The 22,398-nt window shown below is 40.8% G+C and overlaps 1 protein-coding gene across 1 annotated transcript in view; it reads left to right on the plus strand.

Annotated features, from left to right (window-relative positions):
- The window catches only part of SGK1 (serum/glucocorticoid regulated kinase 1), a 70,194-nt gene that overhangs the window by 22,851 nt on the left and 24,945 nt on the right, over positions 1–22,398 (plus strand). Inside the window, exon 2 of the mRNA XM_054279944.1 lies at positions 179–394. Coding sequence (XP_054135919.1) covers positions 179–394 — 216 coding nt within the window. The remainder of the gene's footprint in view (positions 1–178; positions 395–22,398) is intronic.

Consider the following 22,398-nt stretch of genomic DNA (forward strand, 5'->3'; position numbering starts at 1 on the left):
ATGATGATGTGTGCTCACCCTGACTTCCCCTCGTACTTTTTCCTACAGAAAATTGATCCTGATCCTCATATCTGATTATTTACCCCAATCTGTGCCACTGTCCTCATTGGAAACCCTGTTGTGCCCTCCCAACAGCTGTAGAGCAAAGAGAGTCCATAATCTGCTTCTGTGTTGGCAGGTACGAAGGTGGATTAAGAGCCCGATGGTCAACGCTGAGAAGCATCCACATGCCAGCCTCAAATACCCGGGGCCCACTGTGATGAATTTACCTGCAGGGGATGCAGAACTGGAGCCTCCCTTCTGCCAGACCTGCCTGAGTGACCACCCTTTCCAGCGAGGGATTGCTCCTCAGGAGGCTGAGTCCTGCTCCTGGGAGAGCCAGAGAAACAGCAAAGTAAGCCACTCTTTCCTCCCCTCAAACTCTGTTTACATGTTTTGTGCTGACAACAGGTCTGTATTTACAATGGACCTGTATTTAAGAGATTGTGTGCCCTGGAAGAAAAGGGATGTTCCAAAACCTGAAACTCTACTGACCAAGGCTGTTGTGCACATCTGGGCTCTGCTTTCTACCTTGAAATTTGGTGCCCATGGAAAAGAAAAGACTCTTCACTAAAGTGCTGTGATGTACTCTCATAGTATTTGAACAGATTAGCAATAATAATAATAAATATTATTTCCCTGTTTTACAGAAACTGGGGTAAGAATAGGTGATATTATCTTTCCAAGATATGGAAAAGAACCCAGACTTGCTAAGTTTTTCCCTTCTGTCCAACAAGTATAAGACCACCTTCATCCCCTCTACCCCCCAAACCACGTCTAGCTTTCTTTTTAGAAATCAGAATTTGGCTCAGGGAGTTTTCCCAAACAGGAGGTAAACTATTCAGGGGGTCTTCTAGCAGAAGGGAAACCCTGTTTTGCCTCAAGTCATGTTAGTATGTAATAGATGACACCATTCCTCATCTAGTGCTGGGCAGTTACACACAGAGGTGAAGATGGCAAAATTGTGAGGGCTGAGATGGTCAAGAAGGGGCTTTTCTGAGGCAGACTTTGGACCTTTTTTTCATTGTTCAGCTCCACATAATCCCTGTGGAGAAAAGCCAAATGCAGAACAGAAAGTTTTCCGCAGAGCCTGTCATCCCTGACAGAATTATCCCTTGCCTGGAAATGGCGTGCAAAAAAAGGAGAGAGTTGTAGAAACATAAAAGCAAACAAATAAGAATCTTTCCAAGTACAAAGCAGAGCAAATGTGACAAGGCATTTATCAGAGCCTTAGCATACAGCTCACAGCAGAAATATTTTTTTCAAGCTACATTTGCTGCATTTTTAAACAGGGAAATCCAAGCAGCAGGTAAAAATGGAAGTCTTGTGCACTTCTGAAACCCAGCAAAGGCATTGTGGTTAAAGATGTGCAAGTGAAGGAGCTAATTACTCCTCCATTTTACTTCATTAAGAAGATTAATTTTGCTCAGGCTGAAGCATTAAAAAATGAAAGCACCAAAGACAGCAGGATTCTGCAAATCCTTTGCCCTGCTGTAAATCACGTGTACTCCTGCAGAGCTGTAGGGCCTCACAACTGATTTCCATTAGGTTTCACATGCATGTGGGGTAGATTTGGCTGAATGCAGATTCCCCTGGACCTCTCTCGCTGTCTCCTTTCTGCAGGCAGTGGAGAGGCTGCTTACTCAGCAGCTGGAGTTTGCAGCAAGGGAGGTATTTTGCACGCTGCTTTAAAAACATCATTATCTGGCAAAAGACTTCTTGGATAAAGCTTTCCTGCATAAGGAATCTTTTAAGTAAGTTAAAGCACAGAGTCCTTGATGTGATTAAATGTAAGGTTTATAAGGTTTTTTCACTGCCTTTTTCTCTACAGTAGAACCAGGGGGAAGCTTTTAATAATAAAGGCTGAAGGAGTTCTGTGTGTGACCTTTTCAAAGTTTAAAGAGAGTTTCTGGGTGAGATTCTGTTCGAGGGTTACAAGCGGCATCAAGTGTGAAATAACTCCCCTCACTTTAAACCAATGAACTTGAACAGAACTTGAACAGTTCTGTATTTCAAGGAGAAGAGAAGGTGATCTCTGTTAAATCAGCAGGGAGCTTGGATTGTGCCAGTCATCTCTCCTGGATAACTCTTGTTTCTTTTTCTCCACTGCTCTTCCTTCTCTGTTTTTCAGTACTGTAACCAGGTACTGGTATAATTATAGTTCCTTTGTGCTGTGCTCAACACCAACCCATACAAGGGTCCACCTGACCCCGTTCTTTTGCTCAAGGGCAAATTAACTCAAAAACAAATCAGCTGTGAAATATTATTAAAGGCCTATTCTAGGCAACAGGTTTTTTCTGACAGGCTTCAGGCTATTCTGATCAATTTGAAAAAGGCCTTATAAAAACCAACCTGATTAAAACACATCACCCAAGGGGACACATGTCTGTATTCCTATTCTTATTTCCAGTACAAAACAAGGGAAAAAATCATTACTGCTTGTTTACTGTGATTGTAATTATGTAGTGGAGTCTTTAAAAATTGACATAGCGCAAATAAGATTATTTTGAAACTAAAAGTATTTTAAATAATGATTTTTTTTCTTAATATATGCTCTCATTTCCACTTCCCCAGGTTTTTCTATTAAGGCATGTGCCAGCTGGAATTTATAAAAATTATTACTGATGTAACCTCTATTAAGTCTCCTCTGTTATTTGTACGATAGTGTATAATCTCTGCATTTTTATGATTTTTTTTTCTGCTTTGCTTACAGTGGACTAGATAATTACCAAGCATTGCCAGAAAATCATGCTAATTTTCACATGACTGGCTTACATAGGTATATTATTGTTTTTTGTAACCGATGTGGATTAGTTATATGGGAGCTTGTATCTGCTCTACTAGTGTAACAGCTGAAGCCCGAAGAGCTTGGACCACTGCCAGGGTAGTGATTTACAATAACCAAACCTCACTTTTCCATGTCTATCTGCATAGTTCAGGTTGCATATAATTCACTGGTTTGTTGAGGAGGATAAATTTGCTTTCAAAATAAATTACCATGCTGTGTAATGAATACCTCGTGTGAGTAAGCTGGTTTTGAAAGAGCAGGCAACCCATCTCTTAGAGTTGCATTGCAGTCTGCTAAATAGGGAGAGGCAAACATGGTGAAAATTGGGTGTGATTTAAATCTCTCAGGTGAGGGTTTACCAAGCTGGATTATAAGAAGCAAATCATACTCACATGCACACACACACACAATTAAAATTATTTTATGTTCTGCATGACCTGTGAATTCCACTTGCACTGTATCGTTATGCCCTTGTTTCAAACCTTTCTCTAAATAAGCAAAAGATAGGACCTTGTTAGTGACCTCAAAATATCTTTCTTTTTTTTTTTTTATTAGAGCCAAGAGCTAGGTTCAAGGCTTGTTCTGTTCTTTCCTCTTTGTCTAAAAAATCTCCTGCTGCCCTATCCATCAGCTAGCGTCTGTCCTGAAGCACCACAGACACATCTCTATCTAGGAGACCAAAGCCTTGAATGTCTAGAGCTGTCTTTTCTCTCCACAGCCAAACAAAAGCCCTGTGCAGCCCCTAGCTAAGAGGTGGGAGGAGGGAAAGGGCAAGCTAAGCAAGCCTTTACTCCATTTAGGCAACGTGACTTCAGCTGGCCGGGAGCGTGTCCAGCAGGGCCATGGCTGTGTGACAGACGGGGCACTCGGGGGTGTCGAGCAGGATGCTCGGCCCCAGCAGGTCCAGGAGGGGCCCTCCCCACATCAGGGACCACGTTTGGATCTCTTCATCCCCTCTTATCATGTCCATGGGGCAGGCGATGGGAGAGAGATGGAGGCTCCTGAGGCAGCTGCCTTGTCTTCCTCCACCCATGGCAGTGCATCCATGCCCACTGTCTTCTGTGAAGGAGCACCAGGAGAATCTTAATTAGGGCTGCAGGGGATTCAGTGCTGCCACCTTTTAGGAGAAGTCCTTTGCAGCTTAGTCAAGTTAATTACTCTCATAGACACTTTTGGATCGTGTTATTAGATCCATAGCAGGAATTAATTTTGCTACTGAAAGTCTCTCAAGGATCCTGTGTATAGAAGAACCCTTGAATTCAGTCAGATTTCAGCACTTAACCATATTTCAAGTCTTGCTTCAGAGATGAGGAATGTTGAAAGAAATGTACCCAAGCCAAAGGCTGGACAACTATTTGAGATAGTTCTAATTACAAATCTCTCCCACAAATAACACACAGCTTCTAGAAACTTTCATTTGAGATGGGGTAAGATAATGTTTCAGATGAAACACTTTGCATAAAGGGGCATCATAAAAATTAATGCCTTTTAATGGACTAGGAAAATGTGGAGATGAAAAAAATCTGACTAGCTCTCCATAAAGAAAGAGTTTGGTGACAAGTCTGAGTGGGATTTTTAGGGAAATATGGTTTTCTCACACATTTTAGATAAATAACCCTCCTACATTTAATGATCCGCCTTGATAATGAGGCACCCTGTGATTTACACCCTGGTAAGTGCTAGTTAATACACTGACATATGCACATACACAACAGAGGAAATGAAAATCCTGAAAGCCCAGTACGGGACAAAAATACTCCTGGAACCAATACATGTGAGAAGTGCTGCAATAAAAGACAATTTGGAAAAGAAAAGTAGATTAAAAAAAGGAAGTTTGGGTAGCAGAAATACAGAATTGTTCCATGAAATCAAGTCTGGAGAGGACTGTGAGAGGCTCCAGCAAACCTAGGCAAATTAATAACCTGATGGCAGATTACACTTGATAGAGGCAGAAACACAGTAATGCACTTTGATGGAATAATTATAACTACTCAGTACACCCTGTAGAGTCATGAGTTAAGTGTGATTATTCTAGAAGGCAGCCTGGATGCCACAGAAAGTAGCTTGGCTCAGGTCAGTCCCACACTCAGCAAAGCAGACACTCTGTGCTTGCATTTAGGAGTACAGCGCTGCATCCACTGAGTCTGCTTCTGTCCCATATGGAGAGGCATGGGGAAGGATGTGAAATAGATACATCTACTGTGGGTGAGAGCAGCAGTACCAGGGCAACACATGCCTCTGAAAGGCCTTGCAGAGCAGGCTATCTCCTTCTTTTCTCCATTTATAGAATGAAATCCACTTTGGAGTGTCTGTCAGAGACCCTGGTAAGTAGGATCCTTTTTTCAAGGAGCAAAGGACAGATAAAGAGGCAAATGGTCCCTGAGCCTATAGTTCAGACTGACATTGGTGTGAGCTTTGTTGTCTTGATGGGATGCCTCATGCAGTGATTTAGGAAAGACTTATGAAGATTATCTTGATGAGTTTAGGCTTCTCTTTTGTCCCTTGTTCTTCTTCCAGGACAAGGACCTGGCAGAAAAAAAAATATTGTTAACATAATTCCAGAAAAATTATGGTGCTTTATTTGCCAGCTCCATGGTAATACTGAAAAGTAGAAATAGGTCTGGAAAGGGAAAATTAAAAACAACTGGAAAATTCCCATTTAAGCAGAGAAACAACAAGAAAATCTTGTATAAAATACTTCATATTATAAGCAGACTTTAAATATAAAGAGCCACAGGGATATGCAACTGTCTTCCAAAACAGAAAAGTCAAACTTAGTGGCATCTAGCTGATGTCTAATATATTCATGCATAGAATATTCCTGCCCTTACAGAAGGTTACTCCAGATTCCAGGGTATGTTTTGCTATGGCTCCTAAGACTGGAAGATGGGGGCTTATCTCACTGAGCTGGGAAACTGCCCTTTGTGTTCATAAAAGTGACACACAGAGAGCCAATCAATCAGATAACCTTTTTCAGAGCTCCATGTTATACTGAGAAGGACACTTGCAACATAATCCTAAGGAAGAAAATGTTAAAACCAGTGAAGGAAATAGTTCTATACTACGTGTGATTTAACTTCAGAATCCACAACCACTGGACCTCCACAGCTTCTCTCATAATTTTTCATTTACAAGTGAATCCAGACTTGATACGCTGCTCCAGTAATGTATTGTAGCACTGTCTGAAGATTAAAGAGAGTTTTAGAGAATAAAGTGGTTCAAGATGAGCAATTAGAACAGTAAAGAAGGTATTTTGTACTTCTATTCATTCTGCAGTTTCTGCTTGTAGAAAGTCTGTCTTTTCTGGATCATCACAACTCAAAGTTGCAGCTTAATCCTGAGAATTGACAGTCTCTAATGAAAAAGCCATTTTTCACCAGCAGAGCTTATAGCTATTTCCTAAATAGTTGTTTCTAGCTGACTACACTAAAGCTCTTTCAGCTAATGATATAAATGTGTCACTAATGAGGTTTTGATGGAATTTGGAATTGAGTTTGTTTGAATGCTTACCTCCCCCCATAAGTACAGGCTTATTTACCTGCCAATAGGTCTCTGTGCTTTTGGAATTTGATCATCTGTATATATGAAGACCAGGCACTCAAACATTATTTTATTGCAGATCCTATAGCTTTAGCAAAATGAAACAATCACAGATTTCTCTGTAGCTCAGATTTCTCTGCAGCTGTGAGTATCAGCTGTGAAAGCATCACACGAATGAGGTGGGAACAGGCTTTGTTTCAGGGATTCAATCTAAATGCAGTACGTAGTTACATGGGTTTGTAATGGATTGATATAGGGTTATTATGGATAATATTTATTTAGACAAGTCAAAAATGTTTAGCACAAAGGCATTTTCAAATGGAAATGGCAAAGCATAGTTTATAAATGCACAGGCTAAAATTATGTGTAATTTCAGTGAATGGGAAAGACTGAATAGCAGACAATTGCCTGTGGGGGGTTTTACAGTCCCAACTGACAAAGAGAATGTCTATACAGCACAGAGCATATAAATCAGCTCCATGGCTCAAAGAAATTATGGGATACATCAATCATCTGCTTTACAAATACGCAGTGAGGCAATCAGTCATTTGTACATCCATCACAGGTCTGTTCAAGTGCCACAGACTTAGTAAATTAATTGGACAAGTCAATATCAAAATCTAAAAACATGTTCTCCTTCTTTTTAAATGCTGGTTCAACACTACTGAAGATCATTAAAGTATTTCTTATTTTAAAGAAGCTGTCAAGTGTTTTCCCTGGGGATAGCTACAGCTGGAAAATGATTTATTATTCTTTCCATGGGGTTTCCATAATACCTGAACTGGAAATGACATCCTTTTCTCTCTCTTTCTTAAGTTATTTTTTTCTTTTAATATGTTTTTTATCTAGCACCTTTTTTGAGTCAGAGATTCAAATGACTTTGCGGACAGTCAGCAAGATGAGAGAAAAGTATTCCTTCCTCCACTGGTGGTAGTAACCCAAAAACACACAGCAGAGCAGGTATGAGGAATCTGGACCAAACACAGTCGACCAAATTTCTGTTTAATTTTGTTCTGTCATGCAAGACAGACCAAGCTCATTTTTGATTATTAACTGGTCAGCCATATGAGGCCAAGAGATTTTTCTCACTAGAATTGAAGAATGTTCTGCATTTCTCCAGAATCCAGCTTCTGTAATACTTAGTATCTGATATCAAAGAATAGAGTGGACAAGACCAGCAAAAAAAGCAGTTAGTTTGAAAGAATTTTTTTCCCCCAGTCAGTCAAATGCTGTGCTAGATTCCTTTGGTCTACAAAGGTTCTATTTAGCAGGAACAACTGGAGTTGCTCTTCTCAACTAGAGTTTGATTTTAATCTGTTTATTGCCCATCTTGTAATCATTGCTTCAGCTCATTTTGAAGATAATCCCGTGCTTCACAGTAGATAAACAAAGGAGTCTGTTGTGTTTTGTGACAAGGTCATAAAAACAATCTGACAGGCAATTGATACTTCTCTCCTAAAGAGTAACAGCACTACAGATAAAATAAACCCTTTCATATATGTGTTGTTAAGAGCACATACAGATAGCTAAAGATTAGATCTGCAAAGTAGCTGAGGGCATCCCCTGGGCAGTTTGCGTGCACCCCTCCCCACCAAAAGACATCCCATGGCCTGCCCAGACTGTGCTTTTGAGCATTGACAAGGGCTGGTCTTGTAGGCCCTTTCTCTCTAAAGAAATTAATCCCTGACCACGAAACATGCTTCGTAAAGAAAACTTGGTTTCTTCCTCTGGCTCCTCTGTGTGCCCCGGTGTGTCTACCCCTGGAAGTCCCAGACCAGACAAGACACCCCAAGTGCCTTGGTCAGTGCTAGTAACACAGTGAAGAATTTTTTTCCTCATCTTAACACTGGAGATGTTGCATTCCTTTGCAGTTTATAAATAGGAATCACTATTTTTCTGTCTAGAAGTTCCAGATAACCTCTTATGTACAATTTTCCTCTTTGCACAAAGAGGTTATAATTGGCAAAGGACTCCATATTGTAAACTCAATTATTCTGTAAATCCTATTATATTAGTCGATACAGTGCCTACAATGCTGCTCATTTAAGGTAATTTAATGGAATCCACACCCCAGGACTCCTCAGTGTCTCTTCTCTTAATACAGTGTGCTTGCTCTATGTCTAATTATAGAGTTTCCATTTTGTGAAATCTTTTCGTCCTTCTGAATAGTTAGCTTAGGATGTTCTAAAAGAATTTCTGTAATGCACTCTCTGGATTTGACAGATGCATGATAAATCAACTTTTTTGACCATTTGCATTAATGGAAATATAGTTATTTCCAAAGCAGCAGTGTAGCTGCACAAAGACTTTGTTTGGCCTATACTGTATGACACCATATTAACATTTACCTTTAAACCAAATAGAAACTCTGCTCAGGCTCAAAACTGTCACACTCTCTCAAAATTATTTTGGAGCCCTCCTAGAAAAGACATTATTGTTCTTAACATCCCATGATAGTTTTGCATAAGTTGGAGAATTCATTTCATAGGGGGAAAAAAAATATCAAATGTTCCTGAGACAGAGCTTAGGGGAATTGTGGGGTAGGTGCCATCTCATCTGATGTCTATAGAAGTCATATGAATCTGGAAGGAGTCAGGCTTATGGGAATTCCATAGATTAGAAATGCTAGTTTAAAAGAACTTAAAATTAATTTAACCCTTTTAATTAAGAAATCCTTAAGTGGGAGCTGTCATGTGAAACCACGTGGGGTTTGCTTTCCCGTGAAACTAAGAAATTTTTTGCAGATAAGTGAACTTACAGACAGAATTAAAACCAAAACAACATACAAATGTGTTAATTCCAATAAACATTTGACAAGTGGTGTGGTAGCACTTGATAACATCTTTCTTTGTTCTGGAGCAGAATCTATTGCCTACAGTTACATGATTAAATTTTGCACACACCTAAGTGCTTTAGAATAGTGCTAAGCAAGCAAATAAAAAAGACAAAAAGAGGTTGGATTTATTTCTCTAAGCCATGAAGAAGGATTAAGAATGGTCTTGAAGAGGATGTGGTAGGATCCACTCTTGCCCTTGAAAGATAAGCTGATGGAGTGAGGGTTCCTCCCACATATTATTACTGAGAGTGTGAAGTGGAAATCTGAGGACTACGATTTAGGAACTCAAACCTGTTAGGTGGGGAAGACAAACACCTTTTCTACTCCCAAAGCATCTTCTAACTACTAGCTGGTAACACCTTGTCCAGGTGAAAATGGAGGATGCTGTGAATGCCGCCCTTTGCAGCTGCATCACTGTTAGAGCACACAAAAAGCCCTGTAGCTTGTTGAACCCTGGGCTGCCTTCCTGAAACCCCTTATTTGAGTATTAAGGGGTTGTGGGATGAAGTGCAGGTGGGAAGGAAAGCTACAGTTCCTCCCTGCCTCCTAAAGGTCTCATTCTTGAGAGTGGCCAAGTTTTGCAATCAGCTCTATTCCAAGGAGACTCATGGAAAGCAGGAGAAACAGATCTGATTTCTGTAGGATAGAAGGACCTGTCAAAACTGGAGCATTTGTTGACAGGCTTGGTCTATTAGATAGAAGTAGGGATTGGTGCTCTTGAGAAGCTTTTCAAAAGCCACTCTTAAAAGGCAGAAGTTAGATAGCTGATATTTCACCCTCGATTGACAAGATATTGGCTGTTGTTACTGAGAAGCACCTAGTGCTGCTGAAGAGGTACCTGCAGAGGTTCCTATACACCCAGAGTTACAGATTATACCCTAGAAGGTTGATGTCTAAAAGCTAGCTTTCATTAAGATGATGATGTTTGGTTTCTTAAGGATTTTTTTTTAATCTAGCCCGCAGGAATTGAAGCTCTTTGAGAGATAAAGATATTTTGGCTTAAAAAGCTGTCCTTTCATCAAAACAATTCCCCAAGCCCCAAGATACATTTACTGAAAGAAAAATATAGCTACATGCAAAGCCAAATGCATACAGAAATGCAACACAATCCTTTTTTCTACATAATAAATGACAGCTACTGAGGGAATGGCTACAGATGAAAAGAACAAACTAGCTTTCTTTTCAAAGCACCAAAGGGAAACACATGGAACAATGAAGCTGTTGAGTAAACTCTGTCAAGATAAATATCATATATCTGAAAAGAAAAGTACCTTTACAATCCGATTACTATAACTGGAAGAATTTCAGACATCTGTGTACTTCAATCACCAGGGGTTTTTTGTCAAAATTGGAAGTCCAGGGTTTTTCTGTTTAGTTTTGCTTTCATATGCATCACTGAGACGTTATAAAGTTTTTAGTTCCAGCTGTCTCTGAGGGTGGCTTTTGTTTTTCAAATTCAGCATGTCAGCTAACTATGCTTATTATATTTCTAATGTGTCAAAACCACCATTTAATATCAATAGTTGCATTGATTATGAACATTGATACTGCCGAAGTTCCACCCTGATAAAGTACTGCTTTTTTTTTTCCACACTCTATAGTTTTGGGGTGGACTCTGAAGATCAGGATCTGGGAATTCATCCCTAGAAGGCACAGATACACCCGTAAAAGATTTTTATGCTCAGGTGGTGGTTCCTCCATCACAACGTGCCTCTTCCAGGGTCCTGTGCATTATTGGCACAACTGGAAGAAAAAACTCAGCAGCAAATCTGTCATTTCCTGCGCTAGGTACAGCCACTGCCACGGTTTCAGTGCAAGGCTTTGTCTGCATTCGGTGGGGCATTTCACACCCAATTGAGAAGACAATCTAATCACAGATCTGGCTCCTCCTTGCCCTCTTAGGCTTGCCTGTGGTGGCAACGTTTGCAATCTTTGGCCCCTTTGTCCTCTTACAGCTATGGAATTGCTGCAGTAGTCTGTGAATCTGTGTTTTTACTACATTAGCACATGCTGAAATCTGTACTGAACCTACACTTGCCCCAGTCTATGACTGCAGGAGCACAGGAAAAAGGCAATTTGGACACTCTCCAAGCCTGTTGCTGCAAAACTCAGATTGTATCACTGCCATGGATGCCATTAGCAGCCTGATTCTTCCTTGCATTTCATTCCAGCAATACTGAGAAGAGTGGAAATAAGACCTGTAGGAATATTTGCGGATATATAAGCCTATAGGGCTTCCTTTATGAACTGTCAGCAGATCTTCAGAGGATGTTGTTCCTATAAGTTTTGCAAAGAGTTTTCATGGGAGAAAAAAGATTTGGTGCCTTCATAGAACATTTGTCAATAATATTTTTCTTTCGGCGAAACTGCTGTGTATGCTTAGTTTTGAATTTTCAGTGTCTTGGCAGCAGTCTTGTGGTGAGGTTGATAGCAACAGACTTGCTCAATTCTGTTACAACCACAAAATCTGTTTGGCTCTAACATGATTATTGCCAGTTTTGGATGGGTTGGGATCATATGCTATCATTTCACTAAGAATGTTGCTTCAATTTCTTTGAGGGAGAACCATAGGCTCTTCTTGGACCAAAGCCACAATTAATAAATCAATTAATCCTGCTGATGGTCTTAGAGATAAAGATGGACCACTGCTTATGTTACATCTGTTTTAAAGTTTTGTGTACAGCTGGAAAGAAAAAGACCTACATGCTGAATAAATATTTTGGAGAAGTGGAAAAACTGAATCTCTGACTCTAACCACAAGTGGGAACTTTCTTCAGAGAGATGTGTAGCTATGAACCAGCATTCCCACATCTGATTAGGTAACTGAGTGCAAGCAAATACTTGTACTTTGAAAGCAGGAGCAACTGTTTTTCAGACTTGCAGTGATTGTTGACACTTATAGGTGTGTTAAATATTTTCCTATTTAACAAATCCCATTTTTCTTGATGCTATGAGTAGAGATAAAGTGAATTGGAAGAGAAATTATTAACACATCCAGAAGTCCTGTTTTGGTGCTTTTATGATTTGAAATAAGCAGTGAAATATACCTTGTTCTTTCCATACCTCTCAAAACACATGACTAAAAACGGTTCACAACAGCAGAGGCTAAGGACAAACAACATGCTCAGTGGACATGCAAGCAGCTGGGTGTTTAACATTTAACTTTTGGCCAGCCCTTTTGTTCAAATTCAAGTCTTGTTAACCATGACAGCATCAAATATCAAGCTGTCAAATGTTCAGAACTAACACTGTTTGCAATTGCAAAGCCAGACTGCAAGGACCATGCAGGCCCTATTAATTCTTTCCTTAGAACCTGCATTATGGATTGCAAAATTTGGTTTAAATCTGATTGAAACCAAGTTTCAGCCAAACTGGATATTGCTGCATGGCTGACCAGTGCAAAAAACATCCATCCCAGATAAGAATGATGTTCATACAGAACTTTATGGCTTAAGTCCCTCAATTTATTTTTTGGGTAGAATGAAGTTTTAGAGTTTCATTTTACCTAATGAGCTGCACGAGTTATTCAGCCACTTTTGTCTCCTGTCAGGAGAGCCAGAAGAAACCCACTGATAAGAGCTAATCATACCCTTTACATAGCAGTAGCCTATTCATTTAAGTAATTTCAGTGTCTCTGCCTGAAATGGTGAATAACAATCACTGCCCTCATTATCAGGCCAGCATCACTCCACCTCCACCACCTCTTGCAAAATATGGGTGTAGAATAACATGGGCTTGTCATAGTTGCATATGATTCCATTTCAAGCTTTGCACTCACACAGCATACAACAGTGGCACTATTTAGACATCCATTTACATCTCCTGTACAGCTTTGCTTCATTTCTTCCTCTGAGCATTTATGCAACAACCATTGCAACTATAAATGAACATAAGTAAAAAGGTACAGTTTTTTCTAATTTACTTTATTTCTCTGCACTTATTTGTAACAGAGGTCTCACTCCTGAAGGCAGAGTGAGATTTTTCATTGTTTTAAACAGAGAACAAGACTATTTCTTCGCTATGTCACTGAGTTGTCAGAAATTAATGGAAATATGATTTCAAGTATAGCACAGGTAGACAATGACTCTCCAAAACCATTTTGCTTCTAACCAGCCTCATTTCATTTCCATTTTCAGGTCAAATGATTCCTTAGCAGAGAATAAGAAAGGTAGAATGATCAGGCACTTTAAAAAGAAAGGGTCAAACCCAAGTGCAGTAGACAATCGTTTCTGGTAATAATATGTTCTTGACCTTGGTGTCACAGGACTGAACTGCAGTATTATGAAAATATCAACACTTCCCAATCAGTAGGACATTGAAGCTGTCCCTAGAGCAAGTGACATTTGGCTTCCTCAGGGCATGTACATCCCAGGCAATGGGAATGCAGCAGGGCAGACGGTGAGTGCACCACGCACTTGCTGCTGGTGGGTGCAGGTACATTTCAGCTCCTCCTGCAGCCTCACCTTCTGTTCTTCAGTCAAGCATATCTGCCCTGTATGAAGAAGTTTATGTTCCAGACAAGATTAAAGGATGTGCCAGCCAGCATCCTTGTACACAGGGACAGAGATGACTGTAGGGAGCTCCCCACCACTGCCAGCATAGACACTGCACAGGGCTACAGGACATAAGAGGGATTAGGCTATGGTGGCATTTGGGGTGGAAAAGAAACCTGGTGAATACCAGGAAGATTTATAGGTCTTACAGAATCCCTCAGGTAAATTGCCTCTGATTTTCTCAATGGCTGTAAATCTCAGCTGACTCAGTGTGGACCCTGTACACATCAGAGCCATTATCCTTTACCTCCTCTCACCAAGCTGCAAAGAGCTGGAGCTGTGCTACAACAAAACTAATTATCCAGGAACAAATTTAGCCCTTTCCCTGAGTAATTCACCCCTCTTTCTGAGCAAAACCTGTACCCATGAAATTTTGAGGGCTTGATAATCCTATTGGCAGGATTTCAGATCTACTGTCTCACTTAACTGAGTTTCAGTCCCTTTGCATCTGAATACATGGCAGAATTACAAGCCTTGGAAAAAGGGTCCCCAAGTGCTTGATGAACATCAAGAAAATACACAGAAAAAAAAGGGCTTCTCTGTTGGTATAAACTCCACTGTATGTGTAAACTGATTGCCATACTTATGTAAGAATGTATTAGGGGATATCACTTCATCATGAACATGAATTGGAGGATTGGAAAATAAAGCCTATTCCAGATTCTTTGAACTGAGATTTGAGTTTGAACAAATCTTCAAAATCTTTGTTATTTAGATTTTTCATCTGTAAAATTGAGATAATTATCCAGTTAATCCTCAGGCTCAGTATTTCAAGATGCCACATATGATCAATTTTCCCTGCCTCGTGGAAGGCATACATCACTGCATGAGCAGTCACTACTTTTCTTTCCTCCAACATACAGAAAAATACAGAACAAAGGAATATTGCAACCAGTTTTCTATACTAGTGCCCAGGACAGAGTGAGGATGTAGTCTAGAAGGTCTGCAAACTGCCTACACAATAAGCACACTTAGTATCTGAAGCAAAATCCAGTCATATCTTCTCCCTGGCAGTAGATGCTATGTGACTGAACAGCCAGAGAACAATTATCACTGTGGGCAGATGTAATTGCTGCTGAGACATCTCACTTGCTCATCCATGGAAAAATGCTCCTTGCTCAGGCCAGAAGCAATTGAAAGCAAGCTGGGAGCATGCAAGGTTCATTGATTATTTCTGAGGGTTTACAACCCATGGCAGAGAACTAGTTCAGGCAAAGTGGGAACTGACTCCAACATTTGCCCAAATCTTTAACCAAACCTGCAGTGAATTCAGTTAACATTCACTTTCCTGCATCAACTGTTTGCAAATGAGAGTGGGATAATGTGCAAGTGAATGACTGCTCTGGTTAGAGATGGCAAGGACCAGAAAATACAGTCTTATGACACTTTCAGTCTGATTCCTGGGAAACAAGGAAGTATGGCCTTGGAAGGCATCCACAGCTCTGAGGGACCCTGTGAACATGTGGGAGCTCTGCCCACTCAACATGCCTTGTTCATCGTGAGTGTTGCGTCAGCTCCACATACAGATACATTTTTATGCCACTGTTTACTTAGCAGTTACATTCCATGCTCCAAATTATTTCAGGCACATTTTATAATTTTTATTATAGCATACAAAGCATTAGTTTCTTTGTGACAGTTAAATTGTAGTCTTTATTTCGACCTCCTTAAGTCTACATAAAAAGAGAAAGATGGCAATAAGTCCCAGTTTTGGATAGTCTAGACATGATCTCTGTTTCTATTACAACTTGTCTTATTTTGGAAAATACAGACAATGTTAATTAAATGGGAGGTTTCTTTTCTGAACTTGATTTAGGATATAGGTACATATTATTGTGAGTCAACTGGAAGGGCTCAAATTTATAGCTCTGTTTGCTACTTTGTAGGAACTGTGTGTGTTTCTCCCTTGTGTCAAACAAAAGATTGTTTAACCCTGGATGAGAGGCCCACAATGACTTCATCAAAAACAAATTTGAGAGGCAACTTGACTGTGGCCTACAAATATCTTCTGATGGAGCAGCCACTTGTAACACAAAGCTCTTCAGAGAAAAGATATAAAAGCACCCTGTGACTGGAAGATCAAGCAAAAGCAATCAATAAGAAAAAAGTGAAAAAAGGGTTGAACAAATAACTCATATATAAGAAAAGGTGGATTTTACATCACTGGAAATCCTGAAGCTCAAACGGGGCATAAAATGCCAAAGGTGAGGGGGGTGAGGTAGCAATAAACCTGACAAGATTCTGTAGCTACATTATGCAGAATATAGGACAAGATCATTGTAACATCTACTTCTGACTCTACAGTTAGGTACCTGAATTTCCACTCCATTCAGCATTGTCTGGCCTCAAGATTCATATTCAGTCCCATGGAACAAAACACAGATACAAATCTGAACCCAAAGTCAAACTCTTTCAAAATCTGAGGCTAGAAAGCATGGATCTCATATCTTGGCTTTAACGAATTTTTAAACTAAGAAAGAAAAATGTAGCTTCTAGAAAATGTTCTATTCAATGCTTTTATTTCCACCATCTGACATAAATAAAGATGTTAGCTGTTTTATAATGATCAGTCTAAATAACACTTATATGCATTATTTGGACTAGTGTAGTTCTACTGTAGAAAAAGTACTGATGAATTTCATCAGTATAGGTAAGTATAGGTAAGAAAAGTGCTGATTTTCACTGCTGCTTGTCCTTTGACTTTGTTTTCTCAAGAGGAAGGATTCTTTCACTGTCTGAACAGGTGATATAGCTACAGCATGCTGTACATTCATAATGAATTGCTGTCTGATGCAGCATTTACACTGCACTGCAGGTTTGCAGTTTCATTGTTCCCAGGGCCCTGTCCTGTGAACCTCAACACAGTCCTTCCTCCTGTTACATCAACCAGTCCCATCCACACTGATCTGACTCCCAACATCATCAAATTCAGCTCTGGGTCGCACTGTTGAAGGCAATGAATCACAAAAGCTCTGATTCACAGAATGTTGTTCAGTTATGACCCTGAGCTTGGCTTTAGGCTGGGATAAGGTTCTTGGTTCAAAACCACAGTTAACCCAGTGCCAAATTCAGTTAGCCCAGTCTGCCCTTCTGCAGAAAAATGCATCTTCTGTCCCCTGGCAATGGTCAAGAAACATCTGGAAGAGGGCTATGTGGTTATGTTTTTGCAGGTTAGATGTGAGCTACTCCAAATAGCTTGGACTTGTACAGATTAGCTGCAAGTTTTACAATATCTTATGTATCTACTAATGACATTAGATGTTTGTACTCTGCTTTGAGTTTTTAGTCCACCAATAATATAATTTTCTCCCTTCCTTGATAATCTTAATTGAACAAAACATTGCCACAAATTATAAGGTTTCTCACAATTTACTAACTGTCAAGGCAAAAGCATGATATTTATTGAAAATAAAAGTTGGAGTCTGAATAAAATATTGCTTTAATGAAATGAGGATGCTTTTCCCAATAACTAAAGCAATGCACAATGATTTTTGCTACACAGTAAAGATATGATAGGAATTTATTTGAATAAATCAGTAACACAGATGAAGAACATTATTGTTTTCAGTCCTGGTGATTCTTCATGGAAGACCATCCTTCAGATCCCACTGGGGTATCTATGTTGTAGCTGTCCCACAAAAAAAAAAAAAGTATTTTTCACAGCTAGAAAACTTTCTTTCTTCTGAGAGAAAAAGTATTTTGCACAACTAGAAAACTTTCTTCCCCTTCTTCCTGCCTTTGCTGCTCTGTGCTGTGTGTTTATGGCAGCAATACAGCAATAGCCCAGGGAGCTGTGCTGGCAGCTAAGGGCACCTTCAGCTTGCTGTTCCCAGGACTGACACCCTTTGCAGAGATGCTGTGTAAGGATGCATCACTGTGTGGAGAAGCACAGAGTTTGGAGGAACAGCATTGCAGCACATGAAATGCCTTTCTCTCAACTTTGCAGCTCACTTGACTATGGGCCTGTGATGCAGCACCATGATACCCAGTCCAAGTCATGGCTGGTTTATGGAAATCTGCATCACTGCTTTTTCCACCCAGGGGAAGAACTTAGACTTCTCACATTTTTTCAAACAGCTGTGTAAACATCTGAATATTCTTTAGGCAGGCTGGGAGAACCTGCCAGTAAGAAGCAGCACCTGTAGCCATGTTCTGGCCCAGGCAACTTCAGATTGCAGACTCACCGGGGGTTCTTGCTTTGGACACCAGCATGGGGACATCTGGTCTGTTCTCATTTCAGAAGCTGCAGATGACTGTGGGCACCAGCAGTGGTGACAGCCCTTCCTAGGCACTAGGCCCAGTGGTGGTGGCCTTGGCAGATGCTTTGGACTTTTACTCAGACAACACCCCTGAGACTTCAGCAGCACTGAAGCAGCCATGCCAAGAGAAGTGTGGATGGCTCCCATTCATTTCAATGGATAACTGGCTGTTATGACTGACTGCAGAAGTTTTAGCCACGGACTTTATGACTCTTTTAAGTTTAGGTGAGCATTTCACAAACACAGTCCACAGAGCTAATGCACGCTTGGCCCTATTACATTCTGATGTTGTCCTCATTGGAAGAGATTGTCTACAAGAATGAACATGTAAATCCAAACACATTAACTGTCATAATGAATTCAGTGACTTATTTGTATAATTGGGAACCTCAAGCAAAACCAGGATATTCATTGTCAGCCGAGTGGCAAAAATATGCTGGATCCTGAGGCTGTGTCTTGCTGAATAAGGTAGATCCTCTACAGGACTCCAGCAAACAGCAATGAAAGCAGACAGTTTAATAAATGAGTATCATTTTGTATCAATAAGCAACATCTTTTCTTTCTAATACAAAGTGTTTGTGGTATTTAGCCTAGATAATATATTCTGCTTCCACTGTTGGTATTGATGTCCTTTCAAGTGAACAGAATATGAAGCGAATAATGAGCTCTTGCTAAGATGTTCAGCAATGAAATAATTAACAATGTTGATGTGTAAATTAGGTTTCAGAGTTTAAATTGCCTTTGCAAACCATATTTCTCTGGCTCTTGGTTCAGCAGAGCAGGTGAGGACTGGCTGAAAGCTAAACAGCAGCAATCTTTCTACAAGTGCATGCGTGAGACTCACAGGTCACTTTTAGAGCAGAAATGCTACCTGCCTTGCTAACATTGTTATTCAAAGAGTAACTTGTCTTCTTTAAACCATCTTCTTTCTTCCTTTTTTGGGGCTCTCCCCCCCTGGCACCTCGCTGTGTGCAGTGAAGAAACGTGGACCCCACATCACAGCAAAGGAGGAAGCAATTTCCCCAGGTCTCAGCTCCTTTGGGGCTCCCACAATCACAGAATCATAGGATGGTTTGGGCTTGAATGAACCTTAAAAGATCATTTAGTGGGATGGGCAGGGACAATTTACACTAGACCAGGTTGCTTGGAGCCCCAGCCAACCTGGCCTTGAACTCTTCCAGGGATGAGGCACCCACAACATATCCAGGCAACTTGTTCCCATGTCACAATACCCCCACAGTAAAGAATTTCCTGATAATATCCAATTGAACCTATCCTCTTTCAGTATAAAGCCATTCCCTCTAGTCTTGTTACTACATACCCTTGCAAAAAGTCCCTCTCCAGCCTTCCTCCTAGGCTCCTTTATGTACTGAAAGCTGACACAAGGTTTGCTCAGAGCTTTCTCTTCTCCACACTGAACAACCCAACTGTGCCTACCCACAGTGAGGCTTGTATGAATGTCTGGATGCCTTTAATCTTTCCCATACTGGCTGCCATGAAAAAGATGAGCTTTTTCAGAGTATCTCATGAAGTATTTGAATTTCAACAGCCTTTCCCATTCCTTTTCCTACATGAAGAATGGGTAGCCAGTCTGCCTACTCTCTTTCCCAGTCTTTATTTTAGGGGTCTCCAGGCTGAGGACACACCACGAGGCATCACAGCTGAAAAGCACTGTGTGCCTAGGTCAAAAGGTGCAGAGAAAGAAGTGATGCAGTTGCTATTTTATTAAGCACTTATAAAGACTGACATCCTTTACTTTCTGAAACAAGAAAAAGCCGGATCATGCAATTAATGACATATTTGCCAAAAATATATAAAGCACTGAACATTAGCCAAAATCAGTACTTCAAGTGAAGTGTTGCTTGCACTGACATATGAACTTCTGACTTCTATTTCCCTTTATCTTCTTCCAATGACAGTGAGATTGGGGAAAACTCAAAACATAGTCTGGTGCTGTTAAACTCTGCTTCAGAGAAAGAGCTCTTGCAAACCAAAGGATGTAGTTTTCCACAGCTGATTGCTAGGACAAGGCTTAGTGGGAGCAGTCCCTCTCACCTGGGCTGTTGGTCTTTAAGGGTCCCATTGTTGGAGTACAAGAAATGAGGGAAGGGAGAAGTTGTGCTTTGTGGTAGGAAAAAACTTGCTGGTTTATACACTGTATTGTATGGATATTGTTTTATAGAACTGAACTACTGAATTGGGAGTATGTGAACATAATCCAGGAAAGCATACAAAAGAAACATTCTGCATACAATAACAAAGGGGCTCTTCTCAAGGCAGCCACAGGTTGTAAGAACCTCAACTGAAATGGAAGCATAGACATAAAAATAGAAGGTGTGATTAAAGAGTCACTGTACATACAGATAATTCTGAGGAAATTAAAAGAGAAAAAAAGTAAATTAACAAAATTATTGAAATGGATGCAATTGTTAGCAATATCATACACAAGTAAAGTGGGCACACTTAGTGCTAAAGGAGTTCTACAAGCTATTTCAAACTAGGTTTCCTACCCATTCTTGTCACTTCTGTACCTGTTGCTCTCTGTGTTTCACAAGATGTAATTACCTTCCCTCCCTGCTGTGGAACACAGAAATGTTTCTGGCTCTGGCCCTGCAGACTGGCACGCTCTGGAGTGCAGTCAGGTTGTTGTCAGCTCTGTGACTTCCTGGCATTGGCCCGTGATGACCACACAAGGGTGATGCTGCTGCAGTGTCAGTGTCTGCTGTGAACCCTCCCTCTGTCAGCAGGAACAGACTTCACTCCCACCCAGGGCTGCTCCTGGTTGATGGATACACTGGTGATTCAGGTCTCTTGATAAAAGCCCCAACTGCCTTTGCTTGCACATGCAGGACATTGTGTTGCATGAGGTGAGAGAGAGACCTGGTGATGCTCCAGGGGGTCATTGCTTTAAGTGCATTGTTCCCCTTCTCCTCTTTAGTATCAGTTTAGCATGAGTTTGCCTGCATGGGAGTCTTTCCATGTGCCCATCTGTACAACTTTACAGACTTTTACCTTTGCAAAATTTGATAGAGATGCCTCTTGTTTCATGGCAGGGTAGCCAAATGTTTCCTCTTTTACTGGATTCCATTAGTAACAGAGTTCAGAATTTGCAGCTTTCAGCATCCAAGGTCTGAACAGTATTGCTCATGGACATTGTGAACTCAACACTTCTGTCTTTGACATGGTGGCTCTGCCCATATGTACTGGTTTGTACATACAAAAAGATGTGCTTTTCTGGAAGGGTAGATCTAGGTCTAGAGTTTGCTTTTCCTTAAATGCTTTTCCCTGTGTTTTCTGAGCTTGTTTTTCTGGGCATTATCACAGTTCTGCCTGGAATGCAATGGCTCTTTAATCAAGGAGCTCTACAGTAGCCAGAACAGTGGCTGTCCTGGATGTCTATTTCTACCATACTATTTGTCATGTGTTTATATGAATAAAGATCACGAGAAATATGCAATCAGAAGAACAAGTCACCTTTGCAATGTTTTGCAATCCTGTGCATCCTCCAGAGAGCTTCATGCCTGTTTAGAGTGTGTGTAATGGGGGTGAAGCACCATTTGAGTTGGGACTCTTTTGGATGAAAGTATTTCTAAAACTAACAACACAAAAGCACCACTGTAAACTCTACATAAGCAACCCACCAGAGCTCCAGACCCACACTAACAAACTACTCAATCTGTCAGGACTGCAGACTTTGAGAAAAGTGCATTTGTATGAAGAAGTGTTTAAGTTTTGATGATAGCAAGAAAACTTCTGTCTTTGGACGCCAGAGCTCTTCACCAAAAGCCAAAATTCCAGTGGGAATTCTTTACTTTGTTCTTCTGCAGCACTTATTTGCTGTTTGACTGCTGCTTCCCATGCTAATGCTGGATGCAGTGTTTCAGTAGGATGGAGAGCCTGGGAAGTACTTTGGGGCAGATAGGCTTAGCAATGGTGTAATCCTGTTGACTGGCTTCACCCTCACACTCTGGTTATCACCCAGAAACAGCACCACTGAGGTCAGAGTTTTTATCAAAGTGGTGACAGAGGATAGTCACACTCCTGGTTCTCAGAATTTTTCCACAGCTCTGATTGAAATCTCATGTGTGAGTAAGAGAGGTCTAGAGGGCAAGCAGTTAGAGGCACTGCAATAGCAGGGATGAGGATGAAGTGTTAATCAGGAAGGGGAACAGGTGTCTGCAGATCCCACACTGGCGATATCCCAAGGACATGTGAAGGGATTGCATCTGTGCATCCCCTACACCAAATTCCTCCCATGCTAAGGTTGTCCCTGCTGTGAAAGAAAGTGGGCAAAGTAGCTCTGTGCAAACAGTTCCATGCCAGGAGACAGACCCTCTGGGGCCCTGCCCACCATTTCCTTTCCCTTTACCTCTGCAGGGCCGA

Source organism: Melozone crissalis, unplaced genomic scaffold (assembly GCF_028551555.1).
Source record: "Melozone crissalis strain CALT ecotype California unplaced genomic scaffold, PUWL_Pcris_2 ptg000027l_1, whole genome shotgun sequence".
Taxonomy (NCBI): domain Eukaryota; kingdom Metazoa; phylum Chordata; class Aves; order Passeriformes; family Passerellidae; genus Melozone; species Melozone crissalis.